This window comes from Nylanderia fulva, unplaced genomic scaffold (genome assembly GCF_048542155.1).
Source record: "Nylanderia fulva isolate GAGA-0341 unplaced genomic scaffold, ASM4854215v1 Scaffold7, whole genome shotgun sequence".
NCBI classification, from domain to species: Eukaryota; Metazoa; Arthropoda; class Insecta; order Hymenoptera; family Formicidae; genus Nylanderia; species Nylanderia fulva.
Genome location: NW_028190807.1, coordinates 372,748 through 392,276, shown reverse-complemented (window position 1 = coordinate 392,276; position 19,529 = coordinate 372,748). Strand labels below are relative to the sequence as shown.

Sequence of the window (19,529 nt, the reverse complement as noted above, 5' to 3'; positions counted from 1 at the left end):
ATATATTTAAATATTTATATATATATATATATATATATATATATATAATATATAACATTATATATTTAATATTATATATAATTAATATATTAAATATTAAATATAATGAATATATATTAGACTTATTACATATATCATTATACCATAATTATATAAGAAAGTGAAACTATATCTCATAATTCTAATTTACAGGGGTATTATTTATATATATTATTTATTATACTAGAAAAATCATTAATGTTCATATTATTATATTTATACATACGATAATAAAGTACATTGTCATTGCAGTAATATATATATATATATACATTGTATTATTATATTTAAACATTATGATACAATCCATTATCACACAATCCTCCCTGATATTAAATTAAAATATAGAACATAAATATAGAACATAATAACTACACAAGAAATAATAATAATAATAACAATTTTATGTGAAGCAGATAAAAGTTATAAGATGTAATATCTTTAGCTATTGATATTTTTTTAAAGACAATTTTAGCTCACTTAATTTTTCTCTCGATTCTAATTCGTCATAATATATTATTCATATGTAATTTTGTAAAGGGATCTGATTTAAAACTTTATCAGGATCTAAATTCTTTATCACATATGTTCGCAAATATTTGCACTAGATATATATATATATAAATATATGCCAGAATGTATTTTAAAAATCCTTCATACTATATAAAACTGTTTTATATGCCTGTATGTTGCTCTAGAAAGGGATGAAAAAATTACGTGATTTTTTACGACATGCACTAAAAACGTGTGCATGTACATTACGTAATTAAAATTTTCTTTCAGAATTATTATCGACTGTGCGAACATGTTCGGGAAACTTTTTCGTTAATTTTGCCTTTTCAGAAGCTGATCGATTTGCGTCTTGTACATCTCCTTAACATCCTCCAAATCCAGTCGCAATTCTTGATTCTCCTCGACCTTCTCGCCGTACATCTGCAACAGGGCGTCGTATCTGGTTTGCGTCTCGCTGAGATTTTCGTTTAGAGCCTGCGTTTGCGAGACTTTCACGTTCAAATCCTCGATCTTCAAAGTCAACGTAGCCAATTCCGAATTCAATGCGTCCCTCTCTAGGTTCCGCCGTGACAAGTCCCACTGGAGTTGCTGTATCTCACCTGTGTAATAAAGATTACAATATATGACATTGAATATAACATTATCGATAAAAATATATTAAATATATATATATATATATATATATATATATATATATCAAATATTAAATTAAGACATTATAATCATATAATATATATATTAAAATTACCTAAGTAGCAAACAGATGTCATTAAACGTCAAAATGACATCATTTTGCCGTCTAAATGACGTCATTTGATGTCAAAATGACGTATGCTTGCTACCTGAGTAAATTATTATAATAATGAATTATAAAATCTAATTAATTATATTATGTAATTATATTAAGCATAATAATATATATTAGAATTACCTAAGTAGCAAACTGACGTCATTAAACGTCATTTTGCCGTCTAATGACGTCATTCTACGTCAAAATGACGTATGCTTGCTATCTGAATAAACTATTAACACATAATTAATTATAATATCTATCATAATTATTATTATAACAATTATTGTAATATATAGGATGTCCCAAAAATCTTGCAGCAGTTAAATATCTCGAAAACAAGGGCTTTTTGCGAAAAATGTTTCAAATAAAAGTTGTAGAGCTTAAATAACGTATTAAGTAGTAATATTAGTGTGTATAAATAGTAATATTAGAAATATTAAACTATAAATAACTTTGTCATTGTAATAAACTATAATAATAATCATTATTATAATAAATAATAATTATTATAGTTTATTATAATTATAATTATTGATACCTACCATCCCTTTGTTTTAGTTGAGCCTGTAAATTTTCAAAGATCGACGTGCTGCTCGAGCCAGCTCTGATGGTCTCGTAGGACATTGGAGGAAATCTTCCAGAGCTATTATCAAATACTGAATCGTTAAACTGAAAAAAATTATGCATGATATATAAACATATATACATGTGTAGATGTATCAACTGTCAACTCTACTTGATATCATATATACATACACCTGGCCAGCCACTATTCGCACTACTAACAGACTCCTGGCCTATACTGAGAGTGGGGCTAAATCGTGATTCCTCGTCAGTGTTTTGTTGCTGTTCCAGTATCGCGTTATTTCTTCTTCGTTCCGCGTCGGTCGCAGCTTTCTCCACAGCCAATTTATTCTCCAAAGCATCTATCTCCCTTTTTAAATCTTGCACGTAATCGGAATGCGTCTGCTCGAGAATTTTTATCGCGTCTTGGTGTCTACAATTTGACGACGTGTTATAAATTTAACAATTTATTATCCACGTCTAATATTTATTATATATAAATTATTACTTATCTAAAATATTAATAAATAAATAATATTTATAAAAAAATATAAAAATCTTATATTAAAATATTACATATCTATTATAAATATTATAAATAATTATAATATATATATATATATATATATATATATATATTGTAAATAATTTATTTATCTATTTATTATATTTATTATATTTATTTACATTTATTATTTAATATTTATTTATATTTATTATCCATGTCTAAATATTGTACTTACTGCTTATTTTGCTCGATTAGTCGCTCGCTTTCTTCCTTCAGCTTATCACACGACTCTTGCAATTTTGCTCTCTCCTTCTCTTTAAAATTGAGTTTCGATTCTAATGGCGACTCTTTGGACTTCAAATTGACATTTTCCTCTCTCAGAAGACGATCCATTTCCATTAAATTTTCGACTTTCGATTGTAATTCAATGTTCTTCTCCGACAGAATCTTCTCCTGCTTCATAAAACTGTTGGATTTATGCAGCAAGTTCGCCTGAAGTTGTTCCAGTTGCCTCAACAGAGGTTTCGTTGCTACCGAGACGGATTCGGATAACTCTTCGCTCCTGGCTTCCGCGGCTTCCAATCGCTTCAGCAGCTCGCTATTCTCGTGTTTGAGAAACTCCTCCCTCCTATCGCAAGAAGATAAATACTTAGAGTCGAAAAATTAATTCTACAATCCCTAATCAGTGTTGTGCTTAGATGATTTTAAAATTAGACAGCTAAAGGTAAAATAAAAATATGTAAATTCATCTTAGATAAGATAAAGATAATTTTGTTTTAAATTATCTTGATAAAAGATAAAATTATATGGTAATTCATCTAGATAATTTTCTAAATAATAATTTTTAAGATTGCTTATGTAAACACAATTATTAAAAAAATGTAAATTATAAAAGGGATATAAAAATATATGTATTCATATCTTTAATTATAAATTTTTATCGCTTACTGCTTAAGTTCTACTATTTAAGTATTTTTATGTGCTATGATTCTAAATCAAAATTATCTGAAAATTATTCTAGATAATTTAAGTAAAGATAATACTTTTTTCATCTAAGATGCAGATATAAATAATACATATTTCTATTATCTATATAAAGATAAGATGACGTCAAAGTTTTATCTAGATGATCATCTGTATAATTTTATCTAGATAACAACAAATACTGTCCCTAATTAATGCGATATTTACTTGACATGAGTTTCTTCAGCTTGACGGTACTTCAATTTCAAGTCCTCCACTTGCGCAAACAGCTGACACGATTCTCCCGCGTTGTCCACAGCCTCTTTCAGTTCCTCCTCCATAGCTAGCAACGCCTCCTTTTTTTCTGTTAACTCACTATATTACACGGAAATTCTTATTATTAGATTCTTATGCAGTGTTCACTTTTTATACTTTGAAAAAAAATTAATTCAGACTCCTCATCGACCAATGTTGGAATTGTAACGTCACAATCTGACATTGTGAGGACCCAGGAATTATAATAACTCCACTTACACTTTCGCAGCATCCAAGCTCTTCTTGTAGGCTTCCATCTTATGTACTGTATTGTCCAATTTTTCCTGCAACATGAGTATCTCTTTTTCTTGCTTCTTCGTCTTCGCCGTCAGGGTATGAACAGCTTCTATCTGACTGCGTTCGACTTCCTCCTTCGCGTGCAACGAACGCTTCAATCTTTCCAGTTCCGTATTCTGCTCCTCTATTTGTTCTCTGAAAAAAGATGATGGTGAATAGAAGAAAATTTAAAAAATTAAATTAATGAAAAATAAGAGAATAATCGACGTACTTTTGACTCTTTATCGTCGCATCGATCTCTTTCTCCTTCACCCGCAACTTCTTTATGATGTTGCTGTGTTGAAGCTGCTGTTTACTGAGTTTCTCACCCTCCTCGCGAAGTTCTTTTATGATCTCGTCCTTCTCGGCGTTTATATTGGACATCTCCTGGGAGGACAAACGTGACGCCGCATCCCACTTCAGCTGATCCAGATTTTTCCTCAACTGATCGCGCTCTCTTATAGCTTGCTGAAATTTTCTCTCCAATGCTGACAAACGCTGCGTATACTCGTCTGTGATTTGATTTATATTTTGATTCTGCTCCGCATGTTTTTCAAAATTCTCGAGTTGCCTAAAAGAAAAAACACATTTATTATTTTGTTATATTGTTTTTCTTATATTATATTTATATGAAAAATATAAAAATAAATTATATTTATTATAATTCATATATAATTATTTTTTATTTTATTTACTCATATACAGGGTGTTCCAAAAGTCCACAACAGGATTTTAATAATGCTATTTATAGTCACACTAATATTACTACTTAATACGTCACTTAATACTCTATAATTTTTATTTGAAAATCTTTCCTCTAAAAAACCTTTGTTTTCGAGATATTTACAGTTGTTATCGAGATACATACAGTTATATGTAGCAGGATTTTTGGGACACCCTATGTATAGTTATCGAAGTACATGAAGAGAGTATGACGATCTTACTTCATTAAATTTGCTATATGTAGCAGGATTTTTGGGACACCCTATGTATAATTATCGAAGTACATGAAGAGAGTATGACGATCTTACTTCATTAAATTTGCATTTTGCTCGTGTAATTCCATGTTCATCCTGCTCACGTCGATCAGCTTTGATTCTCTCGCCTCCAAAATCTCCGTCATCTCCTGCACTCGTTTCAGAAGCTTTTCTATCTCCATATTTGTCTCGTCCGAGCCTATACTGATCTCGCTCAATTCGCGGGAATGACCTCTGATCTTCAAAGTCTTCGTTAGCAGATCGCCGCCTTTGGTCAATTGCAATTTTGCGGGACTCTGTCGCGATTGAGTTGAGCTTGAATCTCCGTTTGGACTATTAGCAAAGAGCAAATGATGTGATTATTAATATTCAACGCAATATTTTATTATATCTTTAATTATTTAATTTTATATATTATATATTAATCTAATATAATCTAATATATTATATATTCTATATAATATTAATATTATATTTAATTTTATTTATATTTTGTTATTTATAATTATATTTTTCTATTATACCTAGATATTATCTCGATGTCACTCGACGTTGTGGTTTCCAATTCGTCTCCGCTAGTGTGTCCGCTGGCCTGATCGGAGCCAATTTTTACTAGATCAGAACGACTGTAAGAAAGAAATTAACTATTTTATACTTATTATCATATACAGAGTGAATCTAAATAAATGCGAATAATTTTAAGAAATTATTACTTTCTTGAAAATCAAGGAAAATCTTTCATGTAAACATATATACTAACATAGCCCTTCTTAAGAAGTTACGCTCCTCGGAAGGAAAGGATAAATATTACATTTGTTTCTTTTTTTTCAAATTTTGAATAAATTAAATGGGAGGATCTAGGAATACATGTTGACGTGCAAGATTTGCATTTATTTAGAATCAGTGTATACAAGGTGGACAAAATAAAGCGTTACGAACTTTTATATATCTCCAAAAATATTTAATATAAACTTTTTCCTAAAAGGCAATTTTCAAGGTCATTTGTTTTTTTTAAATAAACTTAAGTATGAAATATCTCGTAAACTATTCACCTTTTGACCATTCTATCCCTACTAACTTTTTATGCTGAATATTACAAGAATCGATTTATGTAAAAAAAACACAAATGACCTTCAAATAACCTTCAAATAACCTTGAAAATTGCCCTTTAGCGAAGAGTCAGTAGCGCCAATTTTTTTCCTCCCTCGAAATCCTACGACTTTAATTTGGAAACATTTTTCTCAAGAAACAATATTCTTGGATAAAAAAAATTCGTAAAACGTTTTATTCGGTCCACCCTGCATGAATCGAGCGCGATATTATACCTTTCTGATGAAATAGGTGAGTTTTCTCGCGGCACTTCGGCGCAAATAGTCTCCACATCAATTATCTCACCCTTTTCAACCATAGCATCAGCCAGCATGGTCTTCACATAGGAACTAGCGGTCAAAGGGGTCTCCAGGACCTTAGGACACTCGTTCGTGCAAATCAAGGTCGCGTTATCCTCCGAGCTGCTCTCTATCAGAGTCCCTTCCCCGCTGGAATCGGTGGACACCAAATACTGATCGGTATTATTGCTCTCCATCGTCTTCGCGTTCTCGACTTGAGGATAATTCTCCGGATCCGGGGGCTCTATAGTGGCGCTCATCAACTGGGAGAAGGTGGAGACATCCGACTTTTCGTTCGCACTCTCCACCAACTGATGGTGATCCAGCTTGCGGATCGGCTGGGTGGTGATCGGTTCCAGGGTCAGATGCAAATTGTGCTTCTCCTTCAGCGAGTCGAGGCTCAGGTTCAGCTTGTTGTCCGTGGTGCAGGCTTTCGCCAACATCTGCCGGTCGTCCGGACACGAGTCGTGCATCCTCGCGGGCAGCTTCACCCCGAGGTCGGCCAGGTCCAGCTTGTTCCTGACGGCGTCCAGCTGCAACGGCTCCAGCACCGTCATGACGGTGCCCTCGGAGGCCGAGGTGTAGGAGTCCTCGGCCAGACTGACTTCGTCCAGCTCGTCCGCGTCCGGAATCACCTCGACGCTCTCCGGGGAGGTCTTCGAGCTGTCAACCATCAGCTGCGACGGGCTCTTACCCAGGTCCAGGCTGGAGAACACATTGGAGGACGGTGTGCTGTCGACGCTGTAGGGATGCGAGCTGGTGCTCAGGGTCTTGACCTCCTCCAGAGGGGACTCGTATGGCGAGATGTCGGAGGACGACGCCTCGAATCGATCCAGAGGCTGCAGCAACGTGTCCGCGCACTCCACACACGGGGTGGCGCACTCGTCCGCGTCCAAGCCGGGAGAGGACTCGGAGGTCTTCGGGTCTATCGGGGATAGATAGGGACTGCTGTCGCTCTTCCAGTCTCCCAGGACCTCCACGGAACTCGGCGACGTCACCAGACTGTCTGGCAGGATCTCGACCGACTCGGAGTTCACCTTGATGCCTACGAGCGAGGGACTCAGGGAATTGGTGACGGAATTGAGGTCGGATTCCGGAGTGGTTGTGCAGTCACTGTTGGACTGCGAACCAAGTATCTCCACGCTCTCCAAGCTTTTCTTGTCGCTCTCGGAGGAGACTGGATTGGGTGCATTATGGAACACATTAGTGGAACTCGATGGTTGATTAGTATCATTGTTCTCCAATGTCATCTCGTCGCGATACCGCTCCTCTTCTTCCTCCTCGTTGCTAGTTGCGGACTCATCGTCGATGTCGTCCGCTGTTGGTGCACGATAAATTTGCTCCAAATCTAAACTGGCACTTTTAGATATATTCAGTTTGGTACTAGTAGGTGCAACGCTGTCTGGGGGCAATTGTTCAGATGATATACAAGACTCCGATGCACCTTTGCTATTAGATTCCTTAGATATGTTATGATTTATATTTACAGATTCACTAGTAACTCTGGACTCTCCTTCCTCTCCGCTATGTACAGATTCAGCCTTTGTCACTGTGGATTTTCCATCGGTTGTCACCAATTTTTCAGGAACCGAGGCAGAAGACACCATCTCGCACTGCTCTTCACCTTGACTGGCAGGACTTTGCAAGGACTTGGAGTGCTTGACAATCTTCCACGCATTGTTGTCTATGATTCTAGGAGGCTCGAAAAAGGAACCGGTGAAGCTGCCCCAGATACTATTGGAATTTGACTGTTTCTGCAAATTGGCCTCACGTTTGTTTGCCTCCTCCTCGTTTTGCAACCCCCAACTCGCGAAGAAGTCCGAGGTCTCGTCCGTGTGCGACTGAATAACCTTTGGTTCCTCCTCCTTGATATCCAGAGCCTTGTCTATAGTCTTCTGGGCTCCCTTCAGGGCAGACTTTGCCAAATTGGCAAATCCCGTAGCATCAAACCAACTCATGTTTTATACCTAAAATAAGAAAAATATAATAATAAATTATAAAATAATACATATATTACTAATTCTATTTTTCTAACTATAATAGGATAAATATAATTTTTTAAGTGCGAAACAATCTTTTGTTGCAAACATAAATATTACTTATATTGTATACAACATTATATTAAATTCTGAACAAATTCATGTATATTATTTATTAAATCTACTGAGAGATGTTGCAAGATTTAATATTCCCCTAATTATATTTACAAGCTGTCGGAAACATCGTTTGTGAAGATTTGTTCCTAGATTGCACTATTTCACGCGATATTCATATATTAATCTGTCACAACAAACGTACATGACATTCTCCAAAGCAACGCTGGTGACAGCGAGACACGTTCTTTAATTTCCTTTCTCAACCGATCCGCCTGTTAACTGTCAAAATGCATTTGTCAGTAGCAGCCGACATGTTCGTGACAAGTGTCGTGCCAGTGCTGTCAATACATTTCTGACAGTTGCTACCAACATACTTTGGGCGGCTAATCAACTTGCAGTTTTCCCGTTGGAGCGAAGAGTCGATTGGCTGCCGCGGCTGCTCACCAGCCAATCAGCTTGAAGCTTTTCCGCTGGAACGAAGAGTCAATTGGTTGCTACGTCTGCCCTCCAGCCAATCAGATTCACGCTATTCTATAAGAAAAAACCGTTTTCTTCCTTGTTTTCTGTACGCAGAAGATTATTCAGTGTGTATCACCACAGATTAATAGACAGATCGCCAAAGGTCTGGATGAAGGAGAGACCAGTATTTCTCACTGATTTCAGCGCCATATCGTAGTAGTGGTCAATGCAGTAACTATTAATACGTTCCCAAGATAAGAGCGTCTCATGCTCATGAACTCATCCGGCGGCATGTACGAGATTTATCTTTTCGTAGCGTTCGCGTATTTCGGAAAGGACAGAATTTTATGATGTTATAAATAAATAAATAAATAAATAAATAAAATATTAACCTGACCTATTATAATTATTTTTTAATAAATGTTTCATTATTATTATCATCTAAGTCTAAGTCGTTTAATTAATTTTTAGTTTTTTAATAATTAATTTAATTTATTCTAATCATTTTAATATGTGAAAAATACTAATACGTATACGTTTTATAATGAATTAATATATTTCGAGAGTCGAATTATATATTTTTAATAATATAAAAGTGTTCAAAAATTATATTTGACTTTTAATTTTAATTATTTTAGCAAAGAGTTCCGAAATCTCTTACACACATAATAGGGATTTTGTTCATCCATATAATTCGCAATTAAGTATATATGTTAATTATTAATTTTAATAAAATACAAAATTAAAATTAAAGGTCAAATATAATTTTTGAACATAAATATATTTAATTCGTTATAAAACGTATACCCGTGATAGTATTTTTCTCGTACAAAAATAACTAGAACAAATTAAATTACTCATAAAAAAATTAAAAAATAATTAAATAATTTATATTATATATGATAATAATAAAACATTTTATAAAAAAAACAGATTCAATAAATATAAGTATATATATAACATGTACTTATATTTATTGAATCTGTTTTTTAATAAAATGTTTTATAAGCTTAGAAAACTTGACTTTGACGTAACTAGCAAATTTTATTTAATTATTTCACGACGGTTTGACGTAATAAAATGTTTTATTATTATTATATAAAATATAAGTTTAAATTCTTTAATTAATTTTTAATCTTTTATGATTAATTTAATTTACTCTAATTATTTTTGTACGAGAAAAATACTATCATGGGTATACGTTTTATAATTAATTTAATATATTTGTGTTTAAAAATTATATTTGACCTTTAATTTTAATTTTTATTTTATTAAAATTAATAATTAACATATATACTTAATTGCGAATTATATGGATGAAAAAAATCCCCATTATGTGTGTAAGAGATTTCGGAACTCTTTGCTAAAAAATAATTAAAATTAAAAGTCAAATATAATTTTTGAACACTTTTATATTATTAAGAATATATAATTCGGTTCCCGAAATATATTAATTCATTATAAAACGTATACGTGATATTATTTTTCTCATATAAAAATGACTAGAATAAATTAAATTAATTATTAAAAAACTAAAAAGTAATTAAACGACTTAGACTTAGATGATAATAATAATGAAACATTTTATTAAAAAAAGATTCAATAACTAGTAGGTCAGGTTATAATTTTTTATTTATTTATTTATAACATTATGAGCTATTAAGCTCATCATCTCGTTCGCTCTCTGTCTTGCTTTCATTCGGCAAGTCACAAACGATATATGATACTCGTATGTTCCTACTTCAACTCTCGAGAATCTGAAACAAACGAAACTCGTGTCCAATATACAGGGTGTCCGGTAACTAACAGACCAATGATTACAAATGGATTCTTTGGTCAATTTGGGAACGATTTTTCCTCAGCGAAAATGTCGAAAAAGGTCATCATTTTTTACAACTTTCCAATCTTTGTCATTATGTATCTTTATAACTAAGCCTTAAATTAAAATTTTATTATAGTAAACTCTACCTGAAATTAACTGAAGAATGTAATTATGTTAGACTTTTAACTCCAAAACGTTTAGTTTTCAAAAAACCTATTTTTTTCAATCGCTTATAACTCGAAAATTATTGACTTCTCTACATTTTTGCTAAGGAAAAATCGTCTCCAAATTGGCCAGAGAATCCGCCCTTAATCATTGGTCCGTTAGTTACCGGACACCCTGTATATATTATATAAAAGTGTATAGCACGTCAGAAGCTTGTGAGCTTACAGCGATAAGTAAAAACAATTGCGTATCTATTTCATTGCGTTTATCTGTTTAAACGCGCGCTTTAATTTTTCCAACGTTTTTGCCTGTTTATATTTTAAAGGTCCTCTCTTCTAAAAATCTTGTTTTAAAGATCCTCTCCGCGAGCAAAATTCGAAAACATAAATTATTTAATATTTTTACTTTATTATTTGTAAATCCTCGGTAATTTCAAAATTTTTCTATTTGAAAATTATTAATTTTCTATTGACAATTAATTTTATCACAGACTTTACTCTTACTCCCATTGCACTTTCGTTTGCGGTTTTCAGTATACGATTTTTTATCGTAGTTACTGAAAATTATTATTGTGAATTATACTTGTGCAGTGATTTGAAGAATTTACAATTTCGTTGAAATTGTTGATTCTTCAAAAAAATTACGAGATTCGCGGAAATTGCGTGCTTTCTTGGCATTTTCCGTTCGCGGCAGGCGGTTTATTTTTGATTGTTGCAAGTGTTTTTTTTTTTTTTTATTAAAATAGATAATAATAATGTAAAATAAATCACGATATTTGACAGATGTGCATATATATAGAAATTGTAATAATAATAATATTATATCATAAAATTGTAAATTGTTTCAATTTTTTATAGACTGCGATAAAAGATTTTACATTTGGATAAGAAACTGCGGTAAGTAAAAATATAAAATTCTTGAAAACGTACCAAAATATTTGATAACGTAAAAAGGTGAACTTTGAAAAATAAGGAACTTAAAAATTGCACTAATAAATGGGCTATATGTGAGCCGTGCGCGGATGTAAGGTGTGTTATATCGAAATTTAATTAATAGAATTGAGAATTAATCCCAATTTTAAGTCTTACAAATGTCCAAGCTAATTTTTTGTACCTCGTGTACATTTTTGAAAGTTATATCGAAAAATTAAATTTCAATATGCGTCTTACATCTCACATTTCGCATACGGCTCACATATAGCCTATTTATCTCTATACTTTATTTCAACCCTTATAGAAATTTATTACTGGTAACGCCAATTTATCAATTTATTTCGAGTAATTAATCACTTTTATTTCGAATACTTAAATTACTGTATATTATAGTATTTTAAATACTCGAAATAAGTGATTAATTGGCATAGTGATAAATTTCTACAAGAGAATAAGGAGCCTTTAAATTCTTAATGTAAAAAATTTTAAGTAATTTTCTTTAATAAAATTTAATTAAAAATTTTTGAACACTGTGTTATATCACATTTAAAATCGTGATTATTTCAATAAAAAAACATTTTATGTGTAAAAAATATATTTTTTATATTTAATAAATTTTATATATATATATATATATATATGCATATGTAAAATATTCTCTTTCTCTTTCTCTCTCTCTCTCTCTCTCTCTCTCTCTCTCTCTCTCACACACACACACACACACACAACGGGGGCCAAATCTCTCAAATTGGTCTCATGATCAATTAGCCTGGATTCGCACCAGGGGCAAAGTCTGTTGGTAATGTCAAACGAATTTAGCCTGGACTTGCACCAGGGGCAAAGTCTTTTGGTCGAGTCGACGAAATTTAGCACGGACTCGAACCAGGGGCAAAGTCTTTTGGTTCAAGTCTACGAAATTTAGCACGGACTCGAACCAGGGGCAAAGTGTGTCGGTAAGGGGCAAAGTCTATCGCATGAAGATGGCGGTCTCTTCTTTAGGCAGGCCTTTGGCGATCTGTCTATTAATCTGTGTTAATAGACAGATCGCCAAAGGTCTGGATGAAGGAGAGACCAGCATTTCTCACTGATTTCAGCGCCATATTGTAGTAGTGGTCAATGCAGTAACTATTAATACGTTCCCAAGATAAGAGCGTCTCATGCTCATGAACTCGTCCGGCGGCATGTACGAGATTTATCTTTTCGTAGCGTTCGCGTATTTCGGAAAGGACAGAATTTTATGATGTTATAAATAAATAAATAAATAAAATATTAACCTGACCTATTATAATTATTTTTTAATAAATGTTTCATTATTATTATCATCTAAGTCTAAGTCGTTTAATTAATTTTTAGTTTTTTAATAATTAATTTAATTTATTCTAATCATTTCAATATGTGAAAAATACTAATACGTATACGTTTTATAATGAATTAATATATTTCGAGAGTCGAATTATATATTTTTAATAATATAAAAGTGTTCAAAAATTATATTTGACTTTTAATTTTAATTATTTTAGCAAAGAGTTTCGAAATCTCTTACACACATAATAGGGATTTTGTTCATCCATATAATTCGCAATTAAGTATATATGTTAATTATTAATTTTAATAAAATACAAAATTAAAATTAAAGGTCAAATATAATTTTTGAACATAAATATATTTAATTTGTTATAAAACGTATACCCGTGATAGTATTTTTCTCGTACAAAAATAACTAGAATAAATTAAATTACTCATAAAAAAATAAAAAAATAATTAAATAATTTATATTTTATATGATAATAATAAAACATTTTATAAAAAAAACAGATTCAATAAATATAAGTATACATATAACATGTACTTATATTTATTGAATCTGTTTTTTAATAAAATGTTTTATAAGCTTAGAAAACTTGACTTCGACGTAACTAGCAAATTTTATTTAATTATTTCACGACGGTTTGACGTAATAAAATGTTTTATTATTATTATATAAAATATAAGTTTAAATTCTTTAATTAATTTTTAATCTTTTATGATTAATTTAATTTACTCTAATTATTTTCGTACGAGAAAAATACTATCATGGGTATACGTTTTATAATTAATTTAATATATTTGTGTTTAAAAATTATATTTGACCTTTAATTTTAATTTTTATTTTATTAAAATTAATAATTAACATATATACTAAATTGCGAATATATGGATGAAAAAAATCCCCATTATGTGTGTAAGAGATTTCGAAACTCTTTGCTAAAAAATAATTAAAATTAAAAGTCAAATATAATTTTTAAACACTTTAATATTATTAAGAATATATAATTCGGTTCCCGAAATATATTAATTCATTATAAAACGTATACGTGATATTATTTTTCTCATATAAAAATGACTAGAATAAATTAAATTAATTATTAAAAAACTAAAAAGTAATTAAACGACTTAGACTTAGATGATAATAATAATGAAACATTTTATTAAAAAAAGATTCAATAACTAGTAGGTCAAGTTATAATTTTTTATTTATTTATTTATAACATTATGAGCTATTAAGCTCATCATCTCGTTCGCTCTCTGTCTTGCTTTCATTCGGCAAGTCACAAACGATATATGATACTCGTATGTTCCTACTTCAACTCTCGAGAATCTGAAACAAACGAAACTCGTGTCCAATATACAGGGTGTCCGGTAACTAACAGACCAATGATTACAAATGGATTCTTTGGTCAATTTGGGAACGATTTTTCTTCAGCGAAAATGTCGAAAAAGGTCATCATTTTTTACAACTTTCCAATCTTTGTCATTATATATCTTTATAACTAAGCCTTAAATTAAAATTGTATTATAGTAAACTCTACCTGAAATTAACTGAAGAATGTAATTATGTTAGACTTTTAACTCCAAAACGTTTAGTTTTCAAAAAACCTATTTTTTTCAATCGCTTATAACTCGAAAATTATTGACTTCTCTACATTTTTGCTAAGGAAAAATCGTCTCCAAATTGGCCAGAGAATCCGCCCTTAATCATTGGTCCGTTAGTTACCGGACACCCTGTATATATTATATAAAAGTGTATAGCACGTCAGAAGCTTGTGAGCTTACAGCGATAAGTAAAAACAATTGCGTATCTATTTCATTGCGTTTATCTGTTTAAACGCGCGCTTTAATTTTTTCAACGTTTTTGCCTGTTTATATTTTAAAGGTCCTCTCTTCTAAAAATCTTGTTTTAAAGATCCTCTCCGCGAGCAAAATTCGAAAACATAAATTATTTAATATTTTTACTTTATTATTTGTAAATCCTCGGTAATTTCAAAATTTTTCTATTTGAAAATTATTAATTTTCTATTGCCAATTAATTTTATCACAGACTTTACTCTTACTTCCATTGCACTTTCGTTTGCGGTTTTCAGTATACGATTTTTTATCGTAGTTACTGAAAATTATTATTGTGAATTATACTTGTGCAGTGATTTGAAGAATTTACAATTTCGTTGAAATTGTTGATTCTTCAAAAAAATTACGAGATTCGCGGAAATTGCGTGCTTTCTTGGCATTTTCCGTTCGCGGCAGGCGGTTTATTTTTGATTGTTACAAGTGTTTTTTTTTTTTTTTTTTATTAAAATAGATAATAATAATGTGAAATAAATCACGATATTTGACAGATGAGCATATATATAGAAATTGTAATAATAATAATATTATATCATAAAATTGTAAATTGTTTCAATTTTTTATAGACTGCGATAAAAGATTTTACATTTGGATAAGAAACTGCGGTAAGTAAAAATATAAAATTCTTGAAAACGTACCAAAAATATTTGATAACGTAAAAAGGTGAACTTTGAAAAATAAGGAACTTAAAAATTGCACTAATAAATGGGCTATATGTGAGCCGTGCGCGGATGTAAGGTGTGTTATATCGAAATTTAATTAATAGAATTGAGAATTAATCCCAATTTTAAGTCTTACAAATGTCCAAGCTAATTTTTTGTACCTCGTGTACATTTTTGAAAGTTATATCAAAAAATTAAATTTCAATATGCGTCTTACATCTCACATTTCGCATACGGCTCACATATAGCCTATTTATCTCTTATACTTTATTTCAACCCTTATAGAAATTTATTACTAGTAACGCCAATTTATCAATTTTATTTCGAGTAATTAATCACTTTTATTTCGAATACTTAAATTACTGTATATTATAGTATTTTAAATACTCGAAATAAGTGATTAATTGGCATAGTGATAAATTTCTACAAGAGAATGAGGAGCCTTTAAATTCTTAATGTAAAAAATTTCAAGTAATTTTTTTTAATAAAATTTAATTAAAAATTTTTGAACACTGTGTTATATCACATTTAAAATCGTGATTATTTCAATAAAAAAACATTTTATGTGTAAAAAATATATTTTTTATATTTAATAAATTTTATATATATATATATATATATATATATATATATATGCATATGTAAAATATTCTCTTTCTCTTTCTCTCTCTCTCTCTCACACACACACACACACAACGGGGGCCAAATCTCTCAAATTGGTCTCATGATCAATTAGCCTGGATTCGCACCAGGGGCAAAGTCTGTTGGTAATGTCAAACGAATTTAACCTGGACTTGCACCAGGGGCAAAGTCTTTTGGTCGAGTCTACGAAATTTAGCACGGACTCGAACCAGGGGCAAAGTCTTTTGGTTCAAGTCTACGAAATTTAGCACGGACTCGAACCAGGGGCAAAGTGTGTCGGTAAGGGGCAAAGTCTATCGCACGAAGATGGCGGTCTATTCTTTAGGCAGGCCTTTGGCGATCTGTCTATTAATCTGTGGTATCACAATCTAATTAATTTTAATTAATTTTTGTTTCAAGTTTATTTCGCTTAATTTCAAACCCGAAATGTCAAAATCAGCTGATTGTAGTTAAAAGATTTAATAAGGAAAATTCACACGGGAGATTTGCAATTATTTTCCACAGGTACAAATTGTTAAAAAATGCAATTTTGTTATTTATATATATATTTATTTTTTTCCAACTATTTTGCAATTAACATGCAAATTGTTTATTTATAAAATTAATGAATAGAATATCTAGAATAGATAGATGAATAAAAAAATAATAAATTAAATAAATAAAAACAAATAAATATAAATAAATAAATAATCAAAAATAAATAAATATAAATAAATAAAAATAAATAAATATAACAAATAATGTTAGATAGATACTCTATTCTTCTTTAGTTTAATTTTGAGCAAAAATTATATTCAATGTGCATCGTGTATAAATCGGTCATTTAGAAGCAACATGTTCTTTCGATATTATCAATACTACGTCTGAAAAGACTCGTTTCAGTGGCCTTATTCACAATAGCTCCAGTGGCGCAATTGGTTAGCGCACGGTACTTATAAGACAGTTTTCGTGAGCAATGCCGGGGTTGTGAGTTCGAGCCTCACCTGGAGCATTTTTTTTTTTAATAATTTTTATTTTGCAATTCCTTATGTTTTAACATTGCTTATATGCAAATTATCAAATGTATATCCATATACAAAACTTGCAATATCAAATACTACATATACATATATAAAATACACACATACACACACACACACACACACACACACACACACACACACACACACACATATATATATATAATATATATATATAACTATATAAAAATACTTTATATAAAAAATTTCATATTTTTAATATAAAAACAACTTAATTTTTAACTTGTAATGTGAAGATTAATTTTTAATGTAAAGAAGTAAAAACATAATAGTGACAAAATTGAATATATTTTATAATAAATTTATATATACATACAAAGTTTCTAAATAAATAAGTGCGAAAAATTGTAGAAAATGATTCTTTGCTAAAAATTAAAGATTTTTTATATAATATATATATATACATATATACATGTATATTTCTCCCTGAGAAGTTACGCACTCTTTCAAAGAGATAAAAATTAGATTTTTTTTAAACTTTTTTCTCTATTATAAAAAAATAAAAGAAAAAAAAGTTTTTAAAAAAATCAAGCTTTCTAATGCATAATTTTTATTGATCATATTCCGATCGATTAAAAGTTTTAATAAAAAATTAAATAGGAGTTAGTTTCATCTCTTTATCGATATCGGAAAATTTTAAAAATATTAATAAATATTAAACAAATCATATATAGTAGGCCAACTGAACGAGCAAATAAATAAGGTGTAAAAATTTTTATTAATAGTTAAATAATTAAATTAACATTTCGTTACAGAATCGATATAAATTGTAAACGTTTCGACTGCACTACAGTCTTTATCAATACATAAAAGTTAAATATTAAAATACAAAGTTAAATGTTAAAAATACAAAGTTAGTTAAATGTTAAAATATAAAATTGAAACGATTCTTCGCTGTTGACCAATAGATATGCAAGGCGATTGGTCTGAGATGCCAAGTTATGCGACATTTGAGCATGCTACGGATATAATACGCGAATTAAATCAATGTCAGAGAAAATTAAAAAATCTTTCAACTTACATTATCGTTTTAACAAGTCCTTTTCCCCGATATTTCAAGTGTGTGTTGCGAAGTCTGAATACCAAATGTCAAAATAGAGAGCGTGATGTATTACTACAATTTACATTGGAAAAAGAGGATAATCGTTGTATAAGCTTTTTAGACATAATGATCAAAGTAATAGATAATAAAATTTATTTAGATTGGTATCACAAAAAGACATTCTCAGGTAGATTACTTTCATATTTTTTTTGTGAAATTGCGGATGTGATAGTAATAAAGCTCTATCTACCAAGTTATAAATTGTTCCTATTTTATGACAAGTCGGATGATTTGAAAAAAATGAAAGTAATCTACCTGAGAATGTCTTTTTGTGATACCAATCTAAATAAATTTTATTATCTATTACTTTGATCATTATGTCTAAAAAGCTTATACAACGATTATCCTCTTTTTCCAATGTAAATTGTAGTAATACATCACGCTCTCTATTTTGACATTTGGTATTCAGACTTCGCAACACACACTTGAAATATCGGGGCAAAGGACTTGTTAAAACGATAATGTAAGTTGAAAGATTTTTTAATTTTCTCTGACATTGATTTAATTCGCGTATTATATCCGTAGCATGCTCAAATGTCGCATAACTTGGCATCTCAGACCAATCGCCTTGCATATCTATTGGTCAACAGCGAAGAATCGTTTCAATTTTATATTTTAACATTTAACTAACTTTGTATTTTTAACATTTAACTTTGTATTTTAATATTTAACTTTTATGTATTGATAAAGACTGTAGTGCAGTCGAAACGTTTACAATTTATATCGATTCTGTAACGAAATGTTAATTTAATTATTTAACTATTAATAAAAATTTTTACACCTTATTTATTTGCTCGTTCAGTTGGCCTACTATATATGATTTGTTTAATTTTGTTAAATTATACGAGCTTTTCATTAATTAATTTTAATAAATATTCTTTTTACTAGTGACAAATATTCAAATTTCATTTTTTTCAACCCAAATTTTAGAAAAAAAAAACTTAATTTTTATTCTATATTTTTATATGAAAAATCTTCCTTAATCTATTTTCTAAAAGAGATCCATTTTCGCACTTATTTAGAAACACCTTGTATACATATACATAGATGACTTTATTATTATACATATACATATTATTATGTTCAATTTTCATCATTTGTGTTTTAACTA

The 19,529-nt window shown here is 30.3% G+C and overlaps 1 protein-coding gene and 1 non-coding gene across 3 annotated transcripts; one reads left to right on the top strand and one right to left on the bottom strand.

The window, feature by feature from the left end:
• Window positions 1–275: 275 nt before the first annotated feature.
• On the bottom strand, window positions 276–8,937 carry Tmf (TATA element modulatory factor). 2 transcript variants are annotated; one of them, XM_085488539.1, is made up of 11 exons: window positions 8,635–8,937; window positions 6,274–8,303; window positions 5,473–5,574; window positions 5,003–5,281; window positions 4,204–4,542; window positions 3,915–4,127; window positions 3,609–3,755; window positions 2,653–3,045; window positions 2,102–2,342; window positions 1,888–2,014; window positions 276–1,151 (listed from the first exon to the last, which is right to left on the bottom strand). In XM_085488539.1, the coding sequence occupies exons 2-11, from the start codon at window positions 8,292–8,294 to the stop codon at window positions 865–867; spliced, it is 4,149 nt and encodes a 1,382-aa protein (XP_085344665.1). In that variant the 5' UTR covers window positions 8,295–8,303; window positions 8,635–8,937; the 3' UTR covers window positions 276–864. The 2 variants fall into 2 exon arrangements, with proteins under 2 accessions (XP_085344665.1, XP_029171367.2); XM_029315534.2 differs by lacking the exon at window positions 8,635–8,937 and adding an exon at window positions 8,544–8,616.
• Window positions 8,938–17,175: 8,238 nt separating this feature from the next.
• On the top strand, window positions 17,176–17,267 carry TRNAI-UAU (transfer RNA isoleucine (anticodon UAU)). Its single transcript is given in 2 exon segments — window positions 17,176–17,213; window positions 17,232–17,267. It is a non-coding gene; the product is annotated as a tRNA-Ile (tRNA).
• The last annotated feature ends 2,262 nt before the right edge of the window (window positions 17,268–19,529 follow it).